Below are 17,901 nucleotides of genomic sequence, written 5' to 3' on the forward strand. Positions count from 1 at the left end.
AATAGATATGCAAGTGGGCATCTTAAAATAACAGTAAGGACAATAATTAGATTAAGTAATAACTTGATTTCTACTATCATGTATCAATTACAATTTTCTAGTATCTGGTGTTGTTTGAGGACACCAGACAATAATCTTATTTAGAAACTCTATGTTTCATGCATAACTACCTAAGATATACAATGCCCTCCAGAATAATTCACTTTCTATGAATACTTCATGAAAACACTTGGTCTGGTGTCATCATGTTAGGAAGAACTTACAAAAGATCCAGGTGGCTTAAGAACATCCATCCAATATATTTTTGCAATGTATCTACAGACTGGCCTTTTAGGAACCTTGCAAGAAAAAGCATCCTTAGATTTCTTTCTACTGCGTATGAAAGAAGGGTCTGGTCAAACAGACAGATAATAAGGATTCCACTGATCAGTCATTTTATTTTAAGCTCAGCAAAAACAAAGCATTACCCAGACAATTCAGTGCTACTGTCTATTCAGGCTGTTTTCAGAAATGGTTAGGAAGGACCTCAGAATTTTGTTAAGTTCCAAAATATAAGCAGTTAATTTAACAGTCTTGTTTAGGACTGATGGTGTGGGTCAGCCCCAACTGCAGGCTACAGTTGTTACCAACAGATCCTTAACTAAGGTCCTCTGTTGGTCTCTTTGATCACACGTTTGTAAGGCATCTAGCAAAGCATGAGAGTGTTTTCTGGGACCTCTTTATAATCCTGGAGTGCAAGCAACAGGAACAACTTTGCTCACAAATTAAAGTTCCAAGTTGTCACAGATCACTAAGAAGTGACTGCTGAGCACTGGAAAGAGGACAGACATTCTGCTGGCTTTCCCCTTCATCTGGGGAGCTGCCTGTGCCAACAGTCAACCGCGGTAGCTAACAGCGTGTGTAAAATTTGCCTGGAACATATACTGACAAGAGACCAGTTTAAAGCTTTGATCCTCCCCCTTTACCCTGCAAGGACAGCGATTTTTTTTTTCTTTTTAACAAACTTTTCTGAGGCTGTTTTTCAGCAGAACAAAGGGCTCTCAAAAAAAAAAAAGAGATCTCAAAAGATCAAGATATTTACAGCCCCTTAAAAAAATACTGCAGAGCTCAGTCTCCCTTCAGTAAAGGCTTTCTCAAATATATTCTTCAAAGCCATGAAAACTAATTTTGCAACATCACTTACAACCTTGTCTTTCTGAAAAGGTTCTTTTAAAATATTTCACGTAAAAGTTTTCATTAGCTTCTGCTGCCCGAAAAGTATTTTTTTCTTGATCAGTTCTGTCCAATTTGTCAGTGAACTCACTGCTTCGTTCTTTCCAGCTCATCTCCCATCTTCTCTGCCCTTTACAGGCATACTTCAATAGCTTTGTCACTTCCATCCTGAGCAGACAAGGCACTAGCATTTTAGAATGCTAAAGATACACCTCTCATCTCTGTTGAATCTTCTAGAGGTACTTCCAGAGTTGCGTTCATAAGCTGAACACACCAGTTAAGATTTTTCCTTCTGTTTTCTTGTTAAACCTCACATAAAATTTCACTTATTTGCACTTGCAAAGCAAGAAACCCTTGAGCCACAAGTGGAACAAATATAAAGGTCAATGAGCATAGTAGACAGGCTGCAGCCCAAACAGCTTTCTCAAGAAATCACAGGAATAATACAGGAATGAAAGAAGTCACTTTTAAAAGATGTATCTTAATTCTGAAAGTTGTTACAAAAACTTTTGTCACCAATGGTTTTTGGATCTACCATCTAAGAATGTACAAGAATTTACCGGCTCAAAAGCTGTTTCATCTACTGAAGTTCAACATGTTAAAACACATTGAGTTTATGTATTTTGTACTAAAAGTATGCTTAGAAACGACATTACCTTAACCTTACTTTCAACGTGCTATTAAGCATCTTAACTACTGAACCCAACTAAACTGAAAAATGTGAAGTTACCTTGTACCTCAGCAGTCAGCATCATTACTTTGAACACTTATGTATATCAGGCTGATGATGGGGCTCTTTGGATTTATTTTAAAATTAGGCTGGGGAAAAAAAAAAAATCATCCTTAAACAAGGCTGCAAGTTTCTTTATGCCATAAAAAAGGTGGACAGAGAATACTGTTCCCTCCCCCCCCGAAACTGTGAGAACATGACAAAAGTAACAAAGGAAACATTAATTTGGGGGCTTTATTTAATTTTTCTTTTCTTTTTTTTTTTCTTTTTTTTAAGATGCTACATAGTCAAACAGGATTGGTCTTTTACGGCATAGGACTAGTTTACTACTAATATTTTTTCCCCTAGATAGACTTATTTACATACAAAAACAGTTTCCTGACCACTGTTTCTCCAATGCTCAGATGATCAAAACTCCCAACAATTGTGTAGTGCCCAAAATACCAGGAGGCAGAAGAATCTTGCATCACTACAGCAGCAAATTTTTAGTTCTAGTCACTGGCTTTAAACAGGTGCCTTTTCATACCATATAGTATTAGTCAATTTTGTGACAATAAGGAAACATGAGATGAAATACATTAAATAAGTTAAATATGCATTAAACATCTCTGAATAACATTTTAATTCAACTAAATGAACCAACAGCAATGTAGCTTGGTCCCTTTATGAGAACAAGGCATTGACCTTTATTCCAAATGAGTGTCATACCAGTCAATATATGCCTCTTATTGATGCCTAGCACATTCAGCATTGCCACATACAATTCTTTTCAGCTTCTCACTATTCATTTAAGTGCCAAGAAATTGGTAACTTGCACAGAGTTGAAGACACTGACAGAAACTGTTAAATTTATGAGCAGAATGGTGGATTAACGTATTTTACAGAAATTATCAACACCTCCTGCCTAACCCAGCTCCAAACATCCAATAGGGCCAGCTCCAGCAGTGGAGGAATAGTTTGTCTATTTTTCCTTTTTTTTTTTTCCTTTTTTTTTTTAAAAAGAGGTAATCCAGCAACATATACCAGGGTCTAAGAATGTTTAAAATGACATATACAATATTCCATTGTAGTGTTGAATCATGATTTTCTCCCCACCTTCATCACTGAAGCATATTTTCTTTCATTCATTCATTGTACATTTTAAACTTTCTAGATTATGTTACATAGTATTTGTGCAGGGGTAATTTAAAGGCAAGACCTGTGAGATGTCATACATTAATTTTTTTTTTTTAAACATTGTTATGAATAAATTTAATCCAATGATATGGCAGAACCATCAAACCAATTTACAATTTCCAGCATGCTGCCTCTACAAGGCTATTTTTCCTATAATTACACCAAAGACAAAGAACAAAACCACCAAAGCAAGTAGTCTGGAGCTGAGCCCTTCATCCTTAACAGCAGCTGCAGAAGCAGATATTGGGTTGTTTGTCTGGGGTGCCTTTCTCATCCGCAGTCCATCTTCTTCCTAAAGGAAGATATATTGATTATTTCTACTGGGAAAAAAGCTTATAATATTCTCCCTTATCATATTTATTTTAGGTGGGCACAATAAAATAGGCAAAAGCTAATTTAGAGCTCTATTTCCTAGATAATCTTGAGAAGGAAAGGGCATTGAGGTAGGAGAGGAATTCTGTATCTATTTGACTAGCAGAGCAAAAATCACATGCTCTTGGAATTTTTCTCCTGCTGACTAAGGTAATAGGGGAAGCAATTAGGAAGCCTGCAAGAACACTCGTCCAAAGGCTGGACACAGCTCCAGAACTTCAAAAAAAAAAATGATGGAGGGAATGGCGTGAAGATGTTTTTCTTGCTCTGTAAGCAAATATAGTGCTGTTGGGGAAAATGCTTTTCAATATAACTAAGGTAGGCTGTGAAAAATATGCAACTTTAAGGCAATAATACTCATCAATCCCCTAGTTAGATGTCACAAGCGAATTTCACCAGCATTTGAAGGGAAATCTATTTCCCCCATCATATTAATGCTGACATTTTGACATGAAACTAGTGGCAATAATTAGGATATTTTCTTGGTATGAGTTTGACAGCTCTCTTGATTTAAAGATGTATGAGACAACAGGTAAAACAACATCATAACACCAGATATTATCATTTCAAGTGGATATGATGCTCCCCACATCTTGATCTAAACTGTTGTGCAGCACAGCTGTGTGTTAGCACACTCCATTCCACACACACACACAGAGCACTTTAGGAGATGGTAAAATGAGCCTTTTGTGACCTAACTTGTATACAGCTGAAGCAATAGTGTTAGACTTTTTATGTGATACAGTATTACAGTACAAAAGTGTAAGATACTGAAGCGAAAGCCTCCAGTCTATACATAAAAAAATACTCAAGAAATAAAATTGTAATAAAAGTTACTGCAGCCTTAAAAATTGTCAGATAAGTGAAATTCAAAAGGCTCACTGTATGTCAGTGTTTCTCACTTTTGAATTTAAAGGGGCACCTAACATTCTGGAGGAAAACATTTTTTAAACAAAAAAAAATTATTTATTAAATGTCACAGACTACCTGATACCTCACTACTGCTCTAAGTCTAGATGGGGATAACTGGCTTTTGTAAACAATAAAATGTTGCTTACCTATATAGTAATTTTACTTTTCATTGTAAATATTTTAACTTCCTTTTGACAGTGACTCTAGCCTGACACTGACAGCACCTGGTGGCTGGCAGTAATTTAACATTGTTTTGTGAAGTTTTACATGTTTCTAACACTCCACAAAGGGAGCAACAGCTCACCATTTTAAGACATTACTGTAAGACATCAGCTCAATTCTACATATCTCCTGTACAGTGTTTATTCAAGACCTATTTGCAAAAAAATAAAGTAAAATCACATACTATTGTGAGACGCTGGCAAAACAAGACACAAGGAGAAGTTAAGGTTGTGTCTCACCTATATACATACATTATTTCTATGTGCAAAACAAAACTGGTTTACAAATGTTTTAAAGAATTTCTTCATGCATCAGCCAGCCAAGCAGCATCAGAGCTGACAGGACACAGTTCCTTTCACTGGGGTCCAACAGTCAAAAATTCCAAATTTTCATTGGTGCTGTTATCTATGAAACTAAGCATTTACAACAAATGAAACTACTGTAAAAAGAGTTTTTCAGCATGGTGATAAAGGCTTCTCAATTACTTGATTTCACAGCGATGTGCTGGATATGACAGGAAGCATATTTCCTATTAATCTGTCTTACTTTGGTCATTTTAACTGCATATTATAGGTGCAATTACTAAAACACTCGGTATTTGCACAACACTGCCCTCAAGCTCCCATCAGTTTGAGAGAACAGGGCCAAATCCAGCTTAATTCAGATTGAGAAAATTAGGTGGGAAAAGAAAAGAGAATTCATTACTTTGGGTTGCTATCCAATCAGTTTCTCTGACTGCATGACTTGTAAGCTCCTTTCAAAGGAAGTATTTTTCCAACACTTTTTCTCAGTTTATAAAGAGAAACCTAAATTATCTTTTAATTTATAGACAATATTAAAATATTGGTCAGGTGACCAAACCTTTAAGTTGGAAGCTCCTTTTTCAGGAAAGGGGTAAATCTGGGAAAAAAAAAAAAAGTATCTTTACCTTAAACTGTTTATTCTCCTCCCGTAACCTCTGAACTTCTACTTGAAGCCTCTTATAGTCTTCCATTACTTTCTTAACTTCAGTGTCATCCAAAGAAGAACTTATTGATTTAGACATTACAGAGGAATCTGTCTTTGTTGCAGTTGTGGATACAATTTTATTTATTTCTATGTCATGCTGTTAAAAAAGGATAGAGTGATTTTTGGTTAGTTATTAACACCACACCACACACCTGATATTTAGGAGGAGAATCAGGTAAAATTGTCTGTGCACACCTGAAACGTGCCTGTATCAAAAGAAATAAACAACATTTTTCTTTCTGTAACCTTTACTTCCCCTTTCTGTTTCACAGAAAACACCAGATTAGCAGCAGTAAGTGCAGACAGCATGACCTCAACTTTTCAGTCCCTGCATATATGGAAAAGGAAACATCCTTAGACCATGTCCCACAGTATGAATGGGAACTTATTTGTTCACAGTCCACTTATGGAGTATTCATGCTCTCCTCACCTTTCCCTTCCCAAGCACAACACAAATAGCTACTCCAGGAACCAGGGTATTGCGAGGAACTACCCTCCTGCTCTGCTGCAGTTCCCTTTCTCTTCACTCCCCACAACTGGCTATCGCCTCTCCATCTTTCTGCGCTTCTGTGGTGATGGAAGAACCTGCAACCCAAGTTAGGAAACAAGCTGCAGACCTCCAAACCCTCCTCCCTTTCCTGCCTTTGGATTCTCTCCATGTTCTGCACTTTAGAATGCAAAGGGCCTGGCTCTCATGAAAAACAAACCACTCTATTGCCACCCAAACTGCCACCAAAGTCTTAACATGAAGATTTTGTTTATATGAATAAAGTAATAGGATCTTGTTACTACTGGTGCTTTGTTTTGCCCTCATGAATTTTAGGGATTATAGAAAAAATTACGACTAAACAGAAAAGCTGTTAAGTTTCATTTAATTCAGATTTTTTCCTTCCTCTCATCACACCTCTGAACTGGAAACACAGAAAGTACCCTGGCCTAAAACAAAAGCACCTACTTTCAGAGCAAATGTTCACTGTCCGGAGCAGGTAGAGCAGACATAGCGAGACTACAAGAGTTACATTATAACAATACATAATCCTAATTACAAGCTGTCCAGTGCAAGGTAAAGCAACTGTGCCTTCAGTACCTACATACTAGGAAACATTTTTTCAGTTTATTCAATCCATTATCAGTTCTACATTTGACACTACATAATTCCATTAGAAATTAATGCGTTCATTACCCTAACAAAAAAGGATCCTACAATATTATAGCTGCTAATTGCAATATAACCCCTAACTGCATTTGTGTCCTCCTTACTAGCTTTCTACCAATTTACTTGCTAATATCAGTGTGGTATTGAGGAAGCAAAGGGGAGTGTTGGACAGGCAAATTTATATTGCTGATGGTTATAACTGCTTCAGTATAAACTCCGACCTTTATGACCATCAATCAGTACCTTTCAATTTTTTTTGAAATATTCTTTATCCTGTGATCTTTCACTAAGTGAAAACAGATCAACTCAAAGATTTCTTTGTGCTTGTGTTGCACTTACATTGTTCAAATTAGCTGCTAGGTACATTAAGCATACCAAGATTTTAAATAGTTTATATTGTGTTTTCAAAGGGTGATGCCATCCAGGCAGTGAAACAGAGGGTTCTGTCTTTTGCTTATATAGCTGTCTGTATAAACATGCCATTTTACATGATTTATTGCGGTATTAAGTTAAAACACTCAACATGCATCTGAAAATACTCACAGGCTTATCATTTTCGGCTGGTAGCTCAAACACACACCTAAGTTTCGAATCCATGAGTTCTTCCGGTTTTGCTTCTTTCCACTGGAATAATTTAATATTAACTTAATATTAAACATACTAGTATATTAAGGCAGATGGAAAAGGCAGTGTATTACATAAACATATCACATCACCTTACTCAGAAAAACCCCACAGGTGTTTACCATGTTACCATTAACCACATACATGATAAAAATGAAACCAAATATATAACTGAGTGGTACTGTAAAGGAAAACCAGATACTATGAAGAAAATCATTCTGAATAGTATAAAACTTACACAGGTAATTTAGGAGAGAACTGGGAAATCTGGAAGAGTAATTAGCATAGATAGGGGGAGCTATGGTTCTAATAAAAAAAAAAAAAAAAGGGAGGGGTGCATTCAGAGGAAGGGAAAGATCACAAAAACCCAAATCAGTAATGTTAGTTCTGAAGTCTTTGTTCAGTGGCGTTCCTATTCAATGTTTTCAAATTTCACATGAGGTTTTCTTCCTGACTGGTATGAACTACAGGACTGTTCTTCCCCTTCCTTGTTTTCCACCTCCTTATTTTTCAGCATCAACATCTAAACAGTAACAGATGTGCTACATACAGAAAGGGATAGTTCCCCCTCTCATCCTTCTCTCCCCTTCAACTAGGGAGTCTACCATAAAAAAGTTTCCTTCCAATATTTTTAACAGGGATTAACAGTTATAAATATTTGCTCCAGTATCAGCTGTAACCCTGAACTGAAAAGATTGATTCATAGTAGTGATATACAGCAAGAAGTGTCCACATTTATGTCCTGGAGTTCTCACATGCTTCTCTTCACTTTGACCATACTTCTGATAGCATGGTATTGCTCAGCATATCTCAAGTAGGCGTCAAATTATGGCTAACCCCTGTGCAACCTGAAGAAGTATTTGACTCATCCTAAATAGCTGAATCGTACTTCAGCTCTTCTGTGGCTGAAGTCAGAATTCTATTTTGAGCTCGTTGGCTGCCTGTGAAGTGTTGAAAGCTTTATAGTACTCCAGTAATTTGTCTCACCTGTTTATCCAGAATAGGAAGAGATTTGCAGAGTGGTAACAAAACTGAGAACTGCTCAAATGTTACAGGAAAAGAAATCATATTGGTCTGTAGAGCTCTGGAAAACTGAAAGGGCCATCTAGGTCCTAAAAAACATTCTTCGCTAGCAGAATAACATTTTTCATGGTATAAAGTAACTCATAAAAATTAAAGAGTTAGAAAGAAAGGCAGACTGGCTTATCTTTCTAGTGATGTAGACATTTTATTACTATTGCTGCTTCTCCCACTGGATCTTATTTTGAGGCCATTAAACAAATAATAGTTCCATAAATCTCTTTCAGAAGGGAAATTCTTAACCCTGCGGAATGCCGCAGCTTTAAAAAGTTATTCAGAAGAAGATGCCTGTTGTGAAGACTACTATAAAAAAGCCATGATATGCACTCTGAGGTTTTGGGGGGTTGGCTTTTTTTGTTTTTAAGTAATACACATACCTACAAACACACACAAGCCCCACACTTTAGATTAATGGCCTCTTTTTCTTTTTTATTGTGTCCTCAATAGCTACCGAGCATTCTCTCAAGAGAACAAAAGCTAGACTACAGAAAGCTTCCTTGTGCCTTCTTGCAGTAGCAAATCTTGCTGTTAGAGGAAAGCCACCAGTTGACATACCGGTTTGTTCCTTTCCAAGTTGTCTTAATGTAGCCTCACATCTTATTTCTACATCTTTTGTCCTTCTTTGCTACAGCACCTACATGCTTCTGTTACTCTAATTTGTAATCCACAGGACAGAACCTATGAGGGCCTTTCATTTACCTAAGCCACAACAGACATAGGTAGGGATAAAGAAAAATACAATACTTGTAAATCATCCACCTGGTTCTTGCTGGGAAAAGGAGCTGCTCAAGGGAAGACTCGAGACTGAGAGTAGAGGCATAAAATATAAAAGATGCCACTGATTTAGAATATATTCTGTATATTCTTAAAACATATAGTTCAAGTTGGCCTTTCTAAAAAATGATATATGGAAAAAAATTACAACTACTTAACATTTGCTTAATGGCTTGGTATTCCATTACTGACAGCAGCATCCTCAAGAAGCAACCACAGACACCAACAGTGTCTTTCAGTGTGAGGCTCCTGGGGCTCGAAATAAACGGAAAACACCTTCCCGTGCACAGTGATGGAAATCTGGCAAAGCTTTCAAGGATCACTCCAGTGTGGTTCAAGAACAGCCCTTAAGGAACACAGTCAAAGGTCTTATAATATTATACAATCAGAAAGAAGTCCAGTTTAATTAATTTCAATACTTACTACTGCTTCCATGTCTGAAGTATCAGCTGGAGCAAACATAGACTGAACCATAAACTTGTGTTTACTTTTCTCATTAGGGTCATAGTCAAAAGGCTGTAGCATCACTGTAAGAAAAACCCCAAAACACATTATGTTAACATTGCTCTGATGCATAGTCATGCACTGATGACAGAGTTACCAGATTAGAGAAATACAAACATTAAAATGGTTTTAAGTTGTATGTCTGTTATGACCAAAGCAGCAGCTGAGATCAGGAACGTCACTTTAAAACAAAATTTTAAAAGAAGATAAGAGAAACAGTCGTCTTCAGTCTGTCAAGATTTTTGTCTGAGAATTTTAGAAATGCTGATCACTGTACAATATTCTGCACACAACTATGGCAAGATAATAATAGTAATTTATAGTAAACAGGATAATCTACATATCTTCTGGGACAGAGGGAAAAATTCTCAAAGAAAGCATCTTTTTTCTTCCTCCATTCTTGGGGCAGAAGTAACAAGCTGGCATTTTGATTAGTTGTACGCACAGTATTCCTGATGGTTCCTGAGAAAAGCTACAGAGGCAAAGTCAAACATTTTAAACCTTGAGGTTCAAGTCTCAGGATGGAAATTTCCTCTACAAATTTTAAGAGTCTCATGGTATTTGTTTTATCAAGTACAAGTATTTCTCTTCCAAAAATAAGTTGCTGAAAGTTTGTTAGGAATTTATAGCTGGAAGTTTATGGTTAAATGCTATATAAACTTCTACTCTGAAAGGCATACAAGAAATGTGTTTCTCCCCATTCAAAAATTACCAACATTCCAGAATTTACTTTGCAGAAAACGACTGTGTTCAGAGGACAGAGAGCAAGGAATGGCAGGCTGGGTGTGTGTGGGCTTTTTTTTTTTTTAACATTTTTTATTTAACAGTAGGAATTTCCTTGTCTTTTCTGTTTGGGTAAAGAACTAACACGTTAAAGTAACTTGAAGAGGCAGAGTTATGCATTTTGTTTACATGGAATATCCTTTAATCACAGTGCTCACTCAGAACCCCTATGTTTTGCAAATGACACCTGGATATTCAGCTACTGTGACATTAACAAACACTGGTTTAGCTTCAGCATGAGACAAACAGATGTGAGAAAATAAGCAAAGCACTTTACACAAACATGCTATTAGATACTGCAAAAAGCTACCACCCCCTCAAATTTAAAATGAAGCTTGCATATACTGCAATTACAACTAACATAAAAAATGGTGTAAGGTTTAAAAATTCACATTTTACGACCCATGAGGCTACTTCAGTCCCTCAATTCAATCACTAAGAAGAGAAGCAGTTCAAGGATTAGGATTACTTTCAAGTACTAGTGCTATTAACATTATGTGCCCAAATTCATATGCACTAATTGCAGGGGTTTGTCATATAAAAGCAATATTCAAAGATCCCATTTATTGCAACTGAAGGCAAGTCAAACCAATTTGCCTCCTTCATTGAGCAGAGTATGTTATGGCTGTACCATCTCTATTACGCACACAATCTGTGGCTATCAACAACCACATGCCTTTTAAAGCCAGAAGAGAAGGAAGACAGCAAATTCTCTCAGACAAGGTGCTTTAAAAATTATTACACATTTTAACTCACCTTGTGGTAATCAAATACTAGTCAAAAATAAGTGTTTGCAGATTAACAGGCTACTTTTAAAACTATTTTTCCAAACAGAAGTGACCGCACTGTGAAAGCACATATATTTCAACATTGCATGATACATCACTGAAAAGCAGTGGTGTTAATTTTTTCTCTCCTGTAGTAGACACCTAACTTATTTCAAATCTACATAATGTGTAAGATCCAACTGGGTAGTCAAAACTATCCCCTGTTTATGGAACTTCTCCAGATCTGCAGTTTTTTCAATTCACTTTGCTGAGTGCAGCTATAAGCTCATTTGAAAATCATTATTTCCCAAGTGATAGTGCTGAAGCCGTTCCCAAACGCCAAATGATTGCTGCTCTGAATTCCATTCACTGAATCATAAGAGCAAGCAGCTAGAGAGGGCTTGACAGTACAAACGTTGTTAGCACTTGTATTTTTAGATCAATACATGAAAGCCACATTGACACAAATTATTCAGCAAATGTCTTGTAAGCCAGATGGAAGCTCAAAAATATGTACTTTGTTCAAGAGGAAACCAAACCATTTCAACATTTATTCACATACTATTGGGGGTTTCTGTGAAAGATCAGTTCTATGTAATTGCCCTAATTGCTAGAGAATTTGCTACTGTGAATGTGGCTCCTTTGTTTTGACTGGAAATTCCATACCTTACACAAGAACTATGTGAAAAGTGTATGTTCCTACAAAATGCCTTATCAAATCAGTCACCTCATCTGGTCAAAAGTGGCTGCCCAGCTTTCACCAGAACCCAGAGTTCTAAGAAACAAAATGATTAACATGATCTTGAAGTTTACTAGCACCAGCATCTACTAGGCAGAGCTATGTATTTCTACCGCCTTCTAAACTGATCACCTTACAGCTAAAGCACCAGAAGTATTCCACCACAAGCAAAAACTGCAAAGACATTGAGAGATCAATGAAATGAGGAGTAACACAAGTTGTATTTGTTAGCAGCCCACTTGTCTCTCAAAATTAAAACACGAAGGGCCAACCTTACATACATCCTGTTCTGAAGTCTCTGCAAAGAAATGGATACCAGCTTTCTCACGCATTCCTGCAATACCCCCCCATATCTTACGCAAGGCCCTCTGTAGATGGCGAACGAGAGGCGGTGACCACCTAACATGCTCCTTCCTTTTTCTAGAACAGTTTACTGGCAAAGTGAGTAACAATGTCAGAAGCATTAAACTCTTCTGGTTTTCCTACAGTAAACCTGCACTCTCAAGGAACAGAGGAAATTTGAGCAAGGAACATGGAAGGAGGTAAAACTCCATCCATAATGCCTGCTAGGATCCAGCACTCCCTTCCAAGAGCAGAAGGAACAGAAGTCTCCCTGCTCAGAGAGTCAGCAACCTTCCTCTAGTTTCCATCTAAATTTATTAATGGCCTGTTTACTTGGTCCTGGACCAATAGTGCCCTTATGCTTAAATATCAAAGAAGGGGAAGAGTCAGCTACTTCTGGTGCACTCCAAGACATCAATCACAGTAACTCTTGGCCTTCTGGTAAACTAAATAAGCCAGACTCAGTGGATCCTCTCTGGTCGAGGCTCCCCATTCATTCTCTGCACCTGTTCTGGCTTCAACTCCTCTATATGAGCTACTCTAATTATACATCCAGGATATTTTACTCATGCCCTGGACAATAGCATAGACCCTTTTACCTCTTCCATTATCCAGCCTGTTTGCACATACTACATTTGCCTTATTCACAGCCACATTATGTCAGCATCTTGGTCACCCTAGCCAGCCCCCTTAACAAGTTTGCAGTTATAGCAGGAGTATTTTATTCTCCAAGTACATGATTTTGCAGTTTTTCTGATGAAACTCATCCTGTTTCTCTTACCGTAGCCTTCAAGGACACCCAGTTCTGCTGCGTATCTTCAGCCTCCCAACTTTACATCATCATCAGGGTTTTTAGTGTACTCTTTGTGCCAGAATTGCTTATAAAAGCGTTAAACAAGAATAGTACCAAGAATCATTCTCAAGAAACGTCACTAGTAACTTGCTGCTATTACATTTCCATCCACCACATCACTGTTTACTCTTAAGTAGACCATTCAATAGTCTGTGAATCTATTTTTCCTTTCTAGCTTTATTGATAATTTTCCCAAATGGCACTGCATGAAATTCTTTATGGTCTGGATAGATCAAATCTACCACACTTACATCACCTTTACATAAAATACCCCAACCAGCTACAGGGGCGAGCCTCAAGATCATTGTGCAATTTGATCAGCTCTGCTAGAGGTGAGCAAAGGACACTCACATCTACAGAAACAGGCAGAATCCACTGCACTGCTTCACATTTGTTCCATGTTTACATAGTTCTTTCTGTAAATATTTCGGTAGTACTAAGAAATGTTGAATCTGTGAAGACCAAGATAGATTCTTCTAAAGCAAACGGACAAAACCAACCCAAAACTTCGCAGTTGCTACATAGCCCTGGGAGGCCCGGGCAAACGGTGCGCAGCAGCAATGTTGCCTCTGGAGCTGCAGCAGTGGACGGGACACGACCGGTGTCTTAGCCAAAGGGGCAGACCCACTGCGACAGAAGAGAACAGCAGCTGCAGAAGCACCCTCCTGAAGGCAATGCAAACCACCTTTTCCAAGTCAGGCAAGTTTACAGAAGACTAAAAATCCTCCCCAAGGATATTCAACAGCAACCCAAGGATAACGTCAGCTTTTCCCCATTTTTAGGAAGCACGTTCAGACTGCTCTCTTCAGTGGGACAGTGTGCACAGATGGTACCATCTGTACTTCCTCTCTCCCCCTGTTATACACCTATCTGCAGACTCATCAGCACCGGCTTATATTTTTTTCACTCTTTCTTTGTAATCCATTCATGCCTTTTGTTTAGATTTCAACCTCTTGGCAGTGACAAAAATCAGATATATTTGTTGAAATAAGACGTCTTTAACAAAAATGGAATGTGTGCAAATACTCTTTTTTCCAAAGTATTTCAGACCACATGCAATGAGATCAGATGACAGCGTACACATACACTTCCCGACAGTTACATAAACGCAGTTGTTAAAATTACATGCCATTATATAACAGGTGAAAACATGGGCTACAAACCTGACATTGCAGCAAGCAGTGTATGCTGACAGGGACTTAAACGCTGATATTTAGGAAAAGCTGTGATATGGCATAAGAAACCAGTATTTGAGACTCCACTAGAATAAAGCAAGCTTTACTTTTCTAGCATTTTATATGTTTTAAGTGAGCTGTCATGCTAGTATGAAATCAAGTGGAATAATGTTCTGACTGCTGCCTCTATCTTAGGGCGGAATATCTTCTCATACACTTACATCAAAATAGTACAGATACAGTTTCACAGGAATGTAACAAAGGCATCCTGTTACTACAGTGCAAGAAGAAAAGGCTGCCCCAAACTCCGCTTCAGTCAGTAACACTGAGAAACTAAAAAATTGTTCCAGAGCTTCATGCCACTACACCTAGGCACTGATTTTTTGGAAAGACAAGGTGCAGTACCAACACAGTGCTACCAAGAGGCTGTGTTAAAGCCAGTCAGAATTCTCAAGAGGACAGATTGCATATAGTAAATACAGCCCAATTACTTTAAGTGTCCGGAAGTGATTACTGAAATAACTATATTCCAATAATTTCTCACCAGTAGTATTTTCACTAGGTTTGGAGGAATTCAAATCCTATTTATTCAAGTCCTATTTTTACACCCTGTGCAAGACTTGAATTACACAACTGAAAAATAACTGATTCAGAAGCAAAGAAACAAATTCTTTTTCACTTCATTAACTACAAAATCAGCCCTCTGTTCTTAAGCAACATTACTCCCCTCTTTCACACATCTCCACCCTTTCTGTGAATTTGAAAACAATTCTGTTCTGTAAGTTAATGAAAATCCTCTCTTTGATCACCCCTATCCAAAAGATTCCTTCTGCTAATCAGAACCAAAGACACTGCCATCTTCCAAGTCCAAAATTAGGTCCCATGCATGGTTTAAAGGAGCTACCTGGAGTGCAATATATGCAGCTCTATTAAAGAGAAATTCAACCACAGTACAAGATAAAGACAGCTTCAGTTTAGAATGTTTTAGGAAGAATTAACATTTATAACCCCCAAATTCTGTAACACATCAACCTATAAATTTGCCTCAATATATTACCTAAAGAACAATGAATGTGTACTGCTTGTATTTTAAAATATAATGTTAATGTAAGGACTGGTAATTTAGGATTGTTATTTGTTATTACTAAGTTATTATCAGCATGTAAATATGTAGAACACAAATGTGAGCTTGTGATTAAATATACCATAGCCATTCGCAAAACTAACTGAATCATAAATCACTATGAATAAAGTTATCAGAAAAGGGATGTATTTTTCAAAGCTACGTAAGCTAGAGCAAAGCATAGCTTAAGGTTAGCACAGCAATCTCACATAATGGGATACTTGAAGTCAAGTCTTGGACTAGATCCATATTCTATCTGGTATGCCTATGGGAAGAGCCAGGCTGGAAAAGCAAGTAAGACGTTGGCGTGCTGGTAGCATAACATAAGATGGTTCATACAACACTTGCCTAGACTATATTCTGCTCAAGGTAGAGCAAAGGGGTCATTGTAAGCAGAAGTTTAAGAAAATACTCAATGTTGAGATCAAGACAACGTTTTAAAAAGCATGGTAAGTGCCTGCAAAGGAAGCGGGCTTTTAATTTCAAAAGTCCATCTGATAGATGAAAAGAATCCACATCTTTATAGCATGAACATAATTTGTAGCTAGAAACCATGCTAATTTTCATTATCACTTCATTGATTTCTACGCATTTAATAAGCTTGCCTGCAGCTAGTATAGATGACAGACAGCTTTACTTGGGAATTGTCCTGAGTTTTAAAAATCTCAATTTTTCTCTAGAGAGCTTTTTCATTTACATATTAGTCACTTCAGAACTCACTGGATACATGCTAACCTTCTTCTGAAGCAGAAGTGCTTTGCCTGCCCCACCTGCAGCTACCACATTGCACTGGTTATCTCCGCACTGTGACATTCCCCAGAGATTAACTGCAAGCGAGGCACAATTCTGCAATCATATACACGCTCAGTTTGACACAGTAGAAATCCCAAAGACAACAGATCAATGAGTGTGCAAATGTAGACATGCACAAGACGACTTACAGGATTGAAGTCTCTTAATGTTACAATGCAAAGTATTTCTGGGATCAATTTTTATTTTGTTGAAGCAAGCTCTCCAAGTGTGAGGTGTTTGAATATTTTCCATTTTTTACTTAATAAAACGTAAGTCTTGATTTTTACTTTTTGATTTTTTTCAAGTAAAAAGCAATAGTTTTAGCTCCCAAAATATTTTATTCCAGACTAGAAAAGTTTGATAAGAGACTAACAGCAAACTGTATAACCTATCAAGAAGTAATTTTTCTTATCATGCCAATATTGAAATTTATTAAAAATAGTAAAATAGATCTGCATGTTTATAGAAATAATTTTCTTAACTAAGAAGTCAGACTTTATTCATGCAGTATGCCACTACTACCTGCTTTGATAGAATTCTTTATTAAAAACATGGATCAGAGAAGTCATTAAGAAAATACACTGTTTTAAAGCATGTATCGTCAGCAAGTTAATAATATACATACATTCTGTTTATGGGAACTAATCAGCTCTTTACGCTTTCAAAGTAAGCCACTCCTTTGCTTTTCCATTACCAAACTTAGGCACGTCAAGAGCTACTGACTCATTAGAGAAAATTAACTTTTCCTATGGAACAGCAAAGATTTAGTCACTTGACATTTCTAACACCAAAGCACATTGCATCTTCAAGGAACACAAAACAAGCATGGTCTGAAAGTAAATGTTTTCATTATTGGTTGTACTAGGCAGTTTCACAACAGCCAACACCAGTCTAAACTGGTGTGGCTGCAGTCCACTCAGTTTTATTCTTCCTTCGACATGCCCGCCCAAGCACTTGTTTGACCCTGTGGTGAGCTGGTTCAGGAAGTGAAGCTGGCAAAAAACTAACCGTACAAAAATAATCCCACAGGGAGGGCAGGGCTGCAGCAGTACTGGTTTGGATAGGCTGGCTAAGGCTGTTAATGAACTATATTTAAAACATTTATGTATTTCTCCTTTTTTCCCCCTCCAAAATGAGACGTAACCCAAAACTTATTACTGCTAGAGACCAGGAATAAGGGATGTAAGGATATAGGAAAAGGCTGCTTCTCCATGAAATCACCACCTCTTACTTTTACAAACATTCAACAAAATACTTTCAGATTGCAAAGCATTCCAAGAAATAATTGATTAGAAGCAGCTATTTTCAATCACCAAAAAACTACTTGAATGGCTTACCAGAAACATTAATTGATGTTCCTGCATCGATAATTCCACTGTTAGGCCTTACACAGTATCTACGCGGTGCTGTGGTCTTAACTTTGAAGCACACATTTCTGTCTGTAGGATTGCCGAGTTTCAGATTTGTAGTAACAACATCTGTGAAAGGACCTGAGAAGAAGAGCAAAAGCAGACTTGAAATCACACAGAAAGTACTTTTCAAGCAAAGGCTAAGCAG

The 17,901-nt window shown here is 37.4% G+C and overlaps 1 protein-coding gene across 3 annotated transcripts in view; it reads right to left on the reverse strand.

The window, feature by feature from the left end:
- Window positions 1–981: 981 nt before the first annotated feature.
- VAPB (VAMP (vesicle-associated membrane protein)-associated protein B and C) overlaps window positions 982–17,901 on the reverse strand; it is a 33,039-nt gene continuing 16,119 nt past the window's right edge. Inside the window, exons 2-7 of one of the 3 annotated variants that reach the window (XM_010569585.1) lie at window positions 17,682–17,834; window positions 9,690–9,793; window positions 7,332–7,412; window positions 5,785–5,838; window positions 5,486–5,524; window positions 982–3,410 (exon numbers count right to left, since the gene is read on the reverse strand). In XM_010569585.1, the coding sequence (XP_010567887.1) occupies window positions 3,252–3,410; window positions 5,486–5,524; window positions 5,785–5,838; window positions 7,332–7,412; window positions 9,690–9,793; window positions 17,682–17,834 (590 nt within the window). In that variant the 3' untranslated portion in view covers window positions 982–3,251. Of the gene's footprint in view, window positions 3,411–5,485; window positions 5,525–5,552; window positions 5,730–5,784; window positions 5,839–7,331; window positions 7,413–9,689; window positions 9,794–17,681; window positions 17,835–17,901 lie in introns of all 3 variants that reach the window. The other 2 variants (XM_010569586.1, XM_010569584.1) reach the window with 2 other exon arrangements.

This window comes from Haliaeetus leucocephalus, unplaced genomic scaffold (genome assembly GCF_000737465.1).
Source record: "Haliaeetus leucocephalus isolate CR32 unplaced genomic scaffold, Haliaeetus_leucocephalus-4.0 Scaffold273, whole genome shotgun sequence".
NCBI classification, from domain to species: Eukaryota; Metazoa; Chordata; class Aves; order Accipitriformes; family Accipitridae; genus Haliaeetus; species Haliaeetus leucocephalus.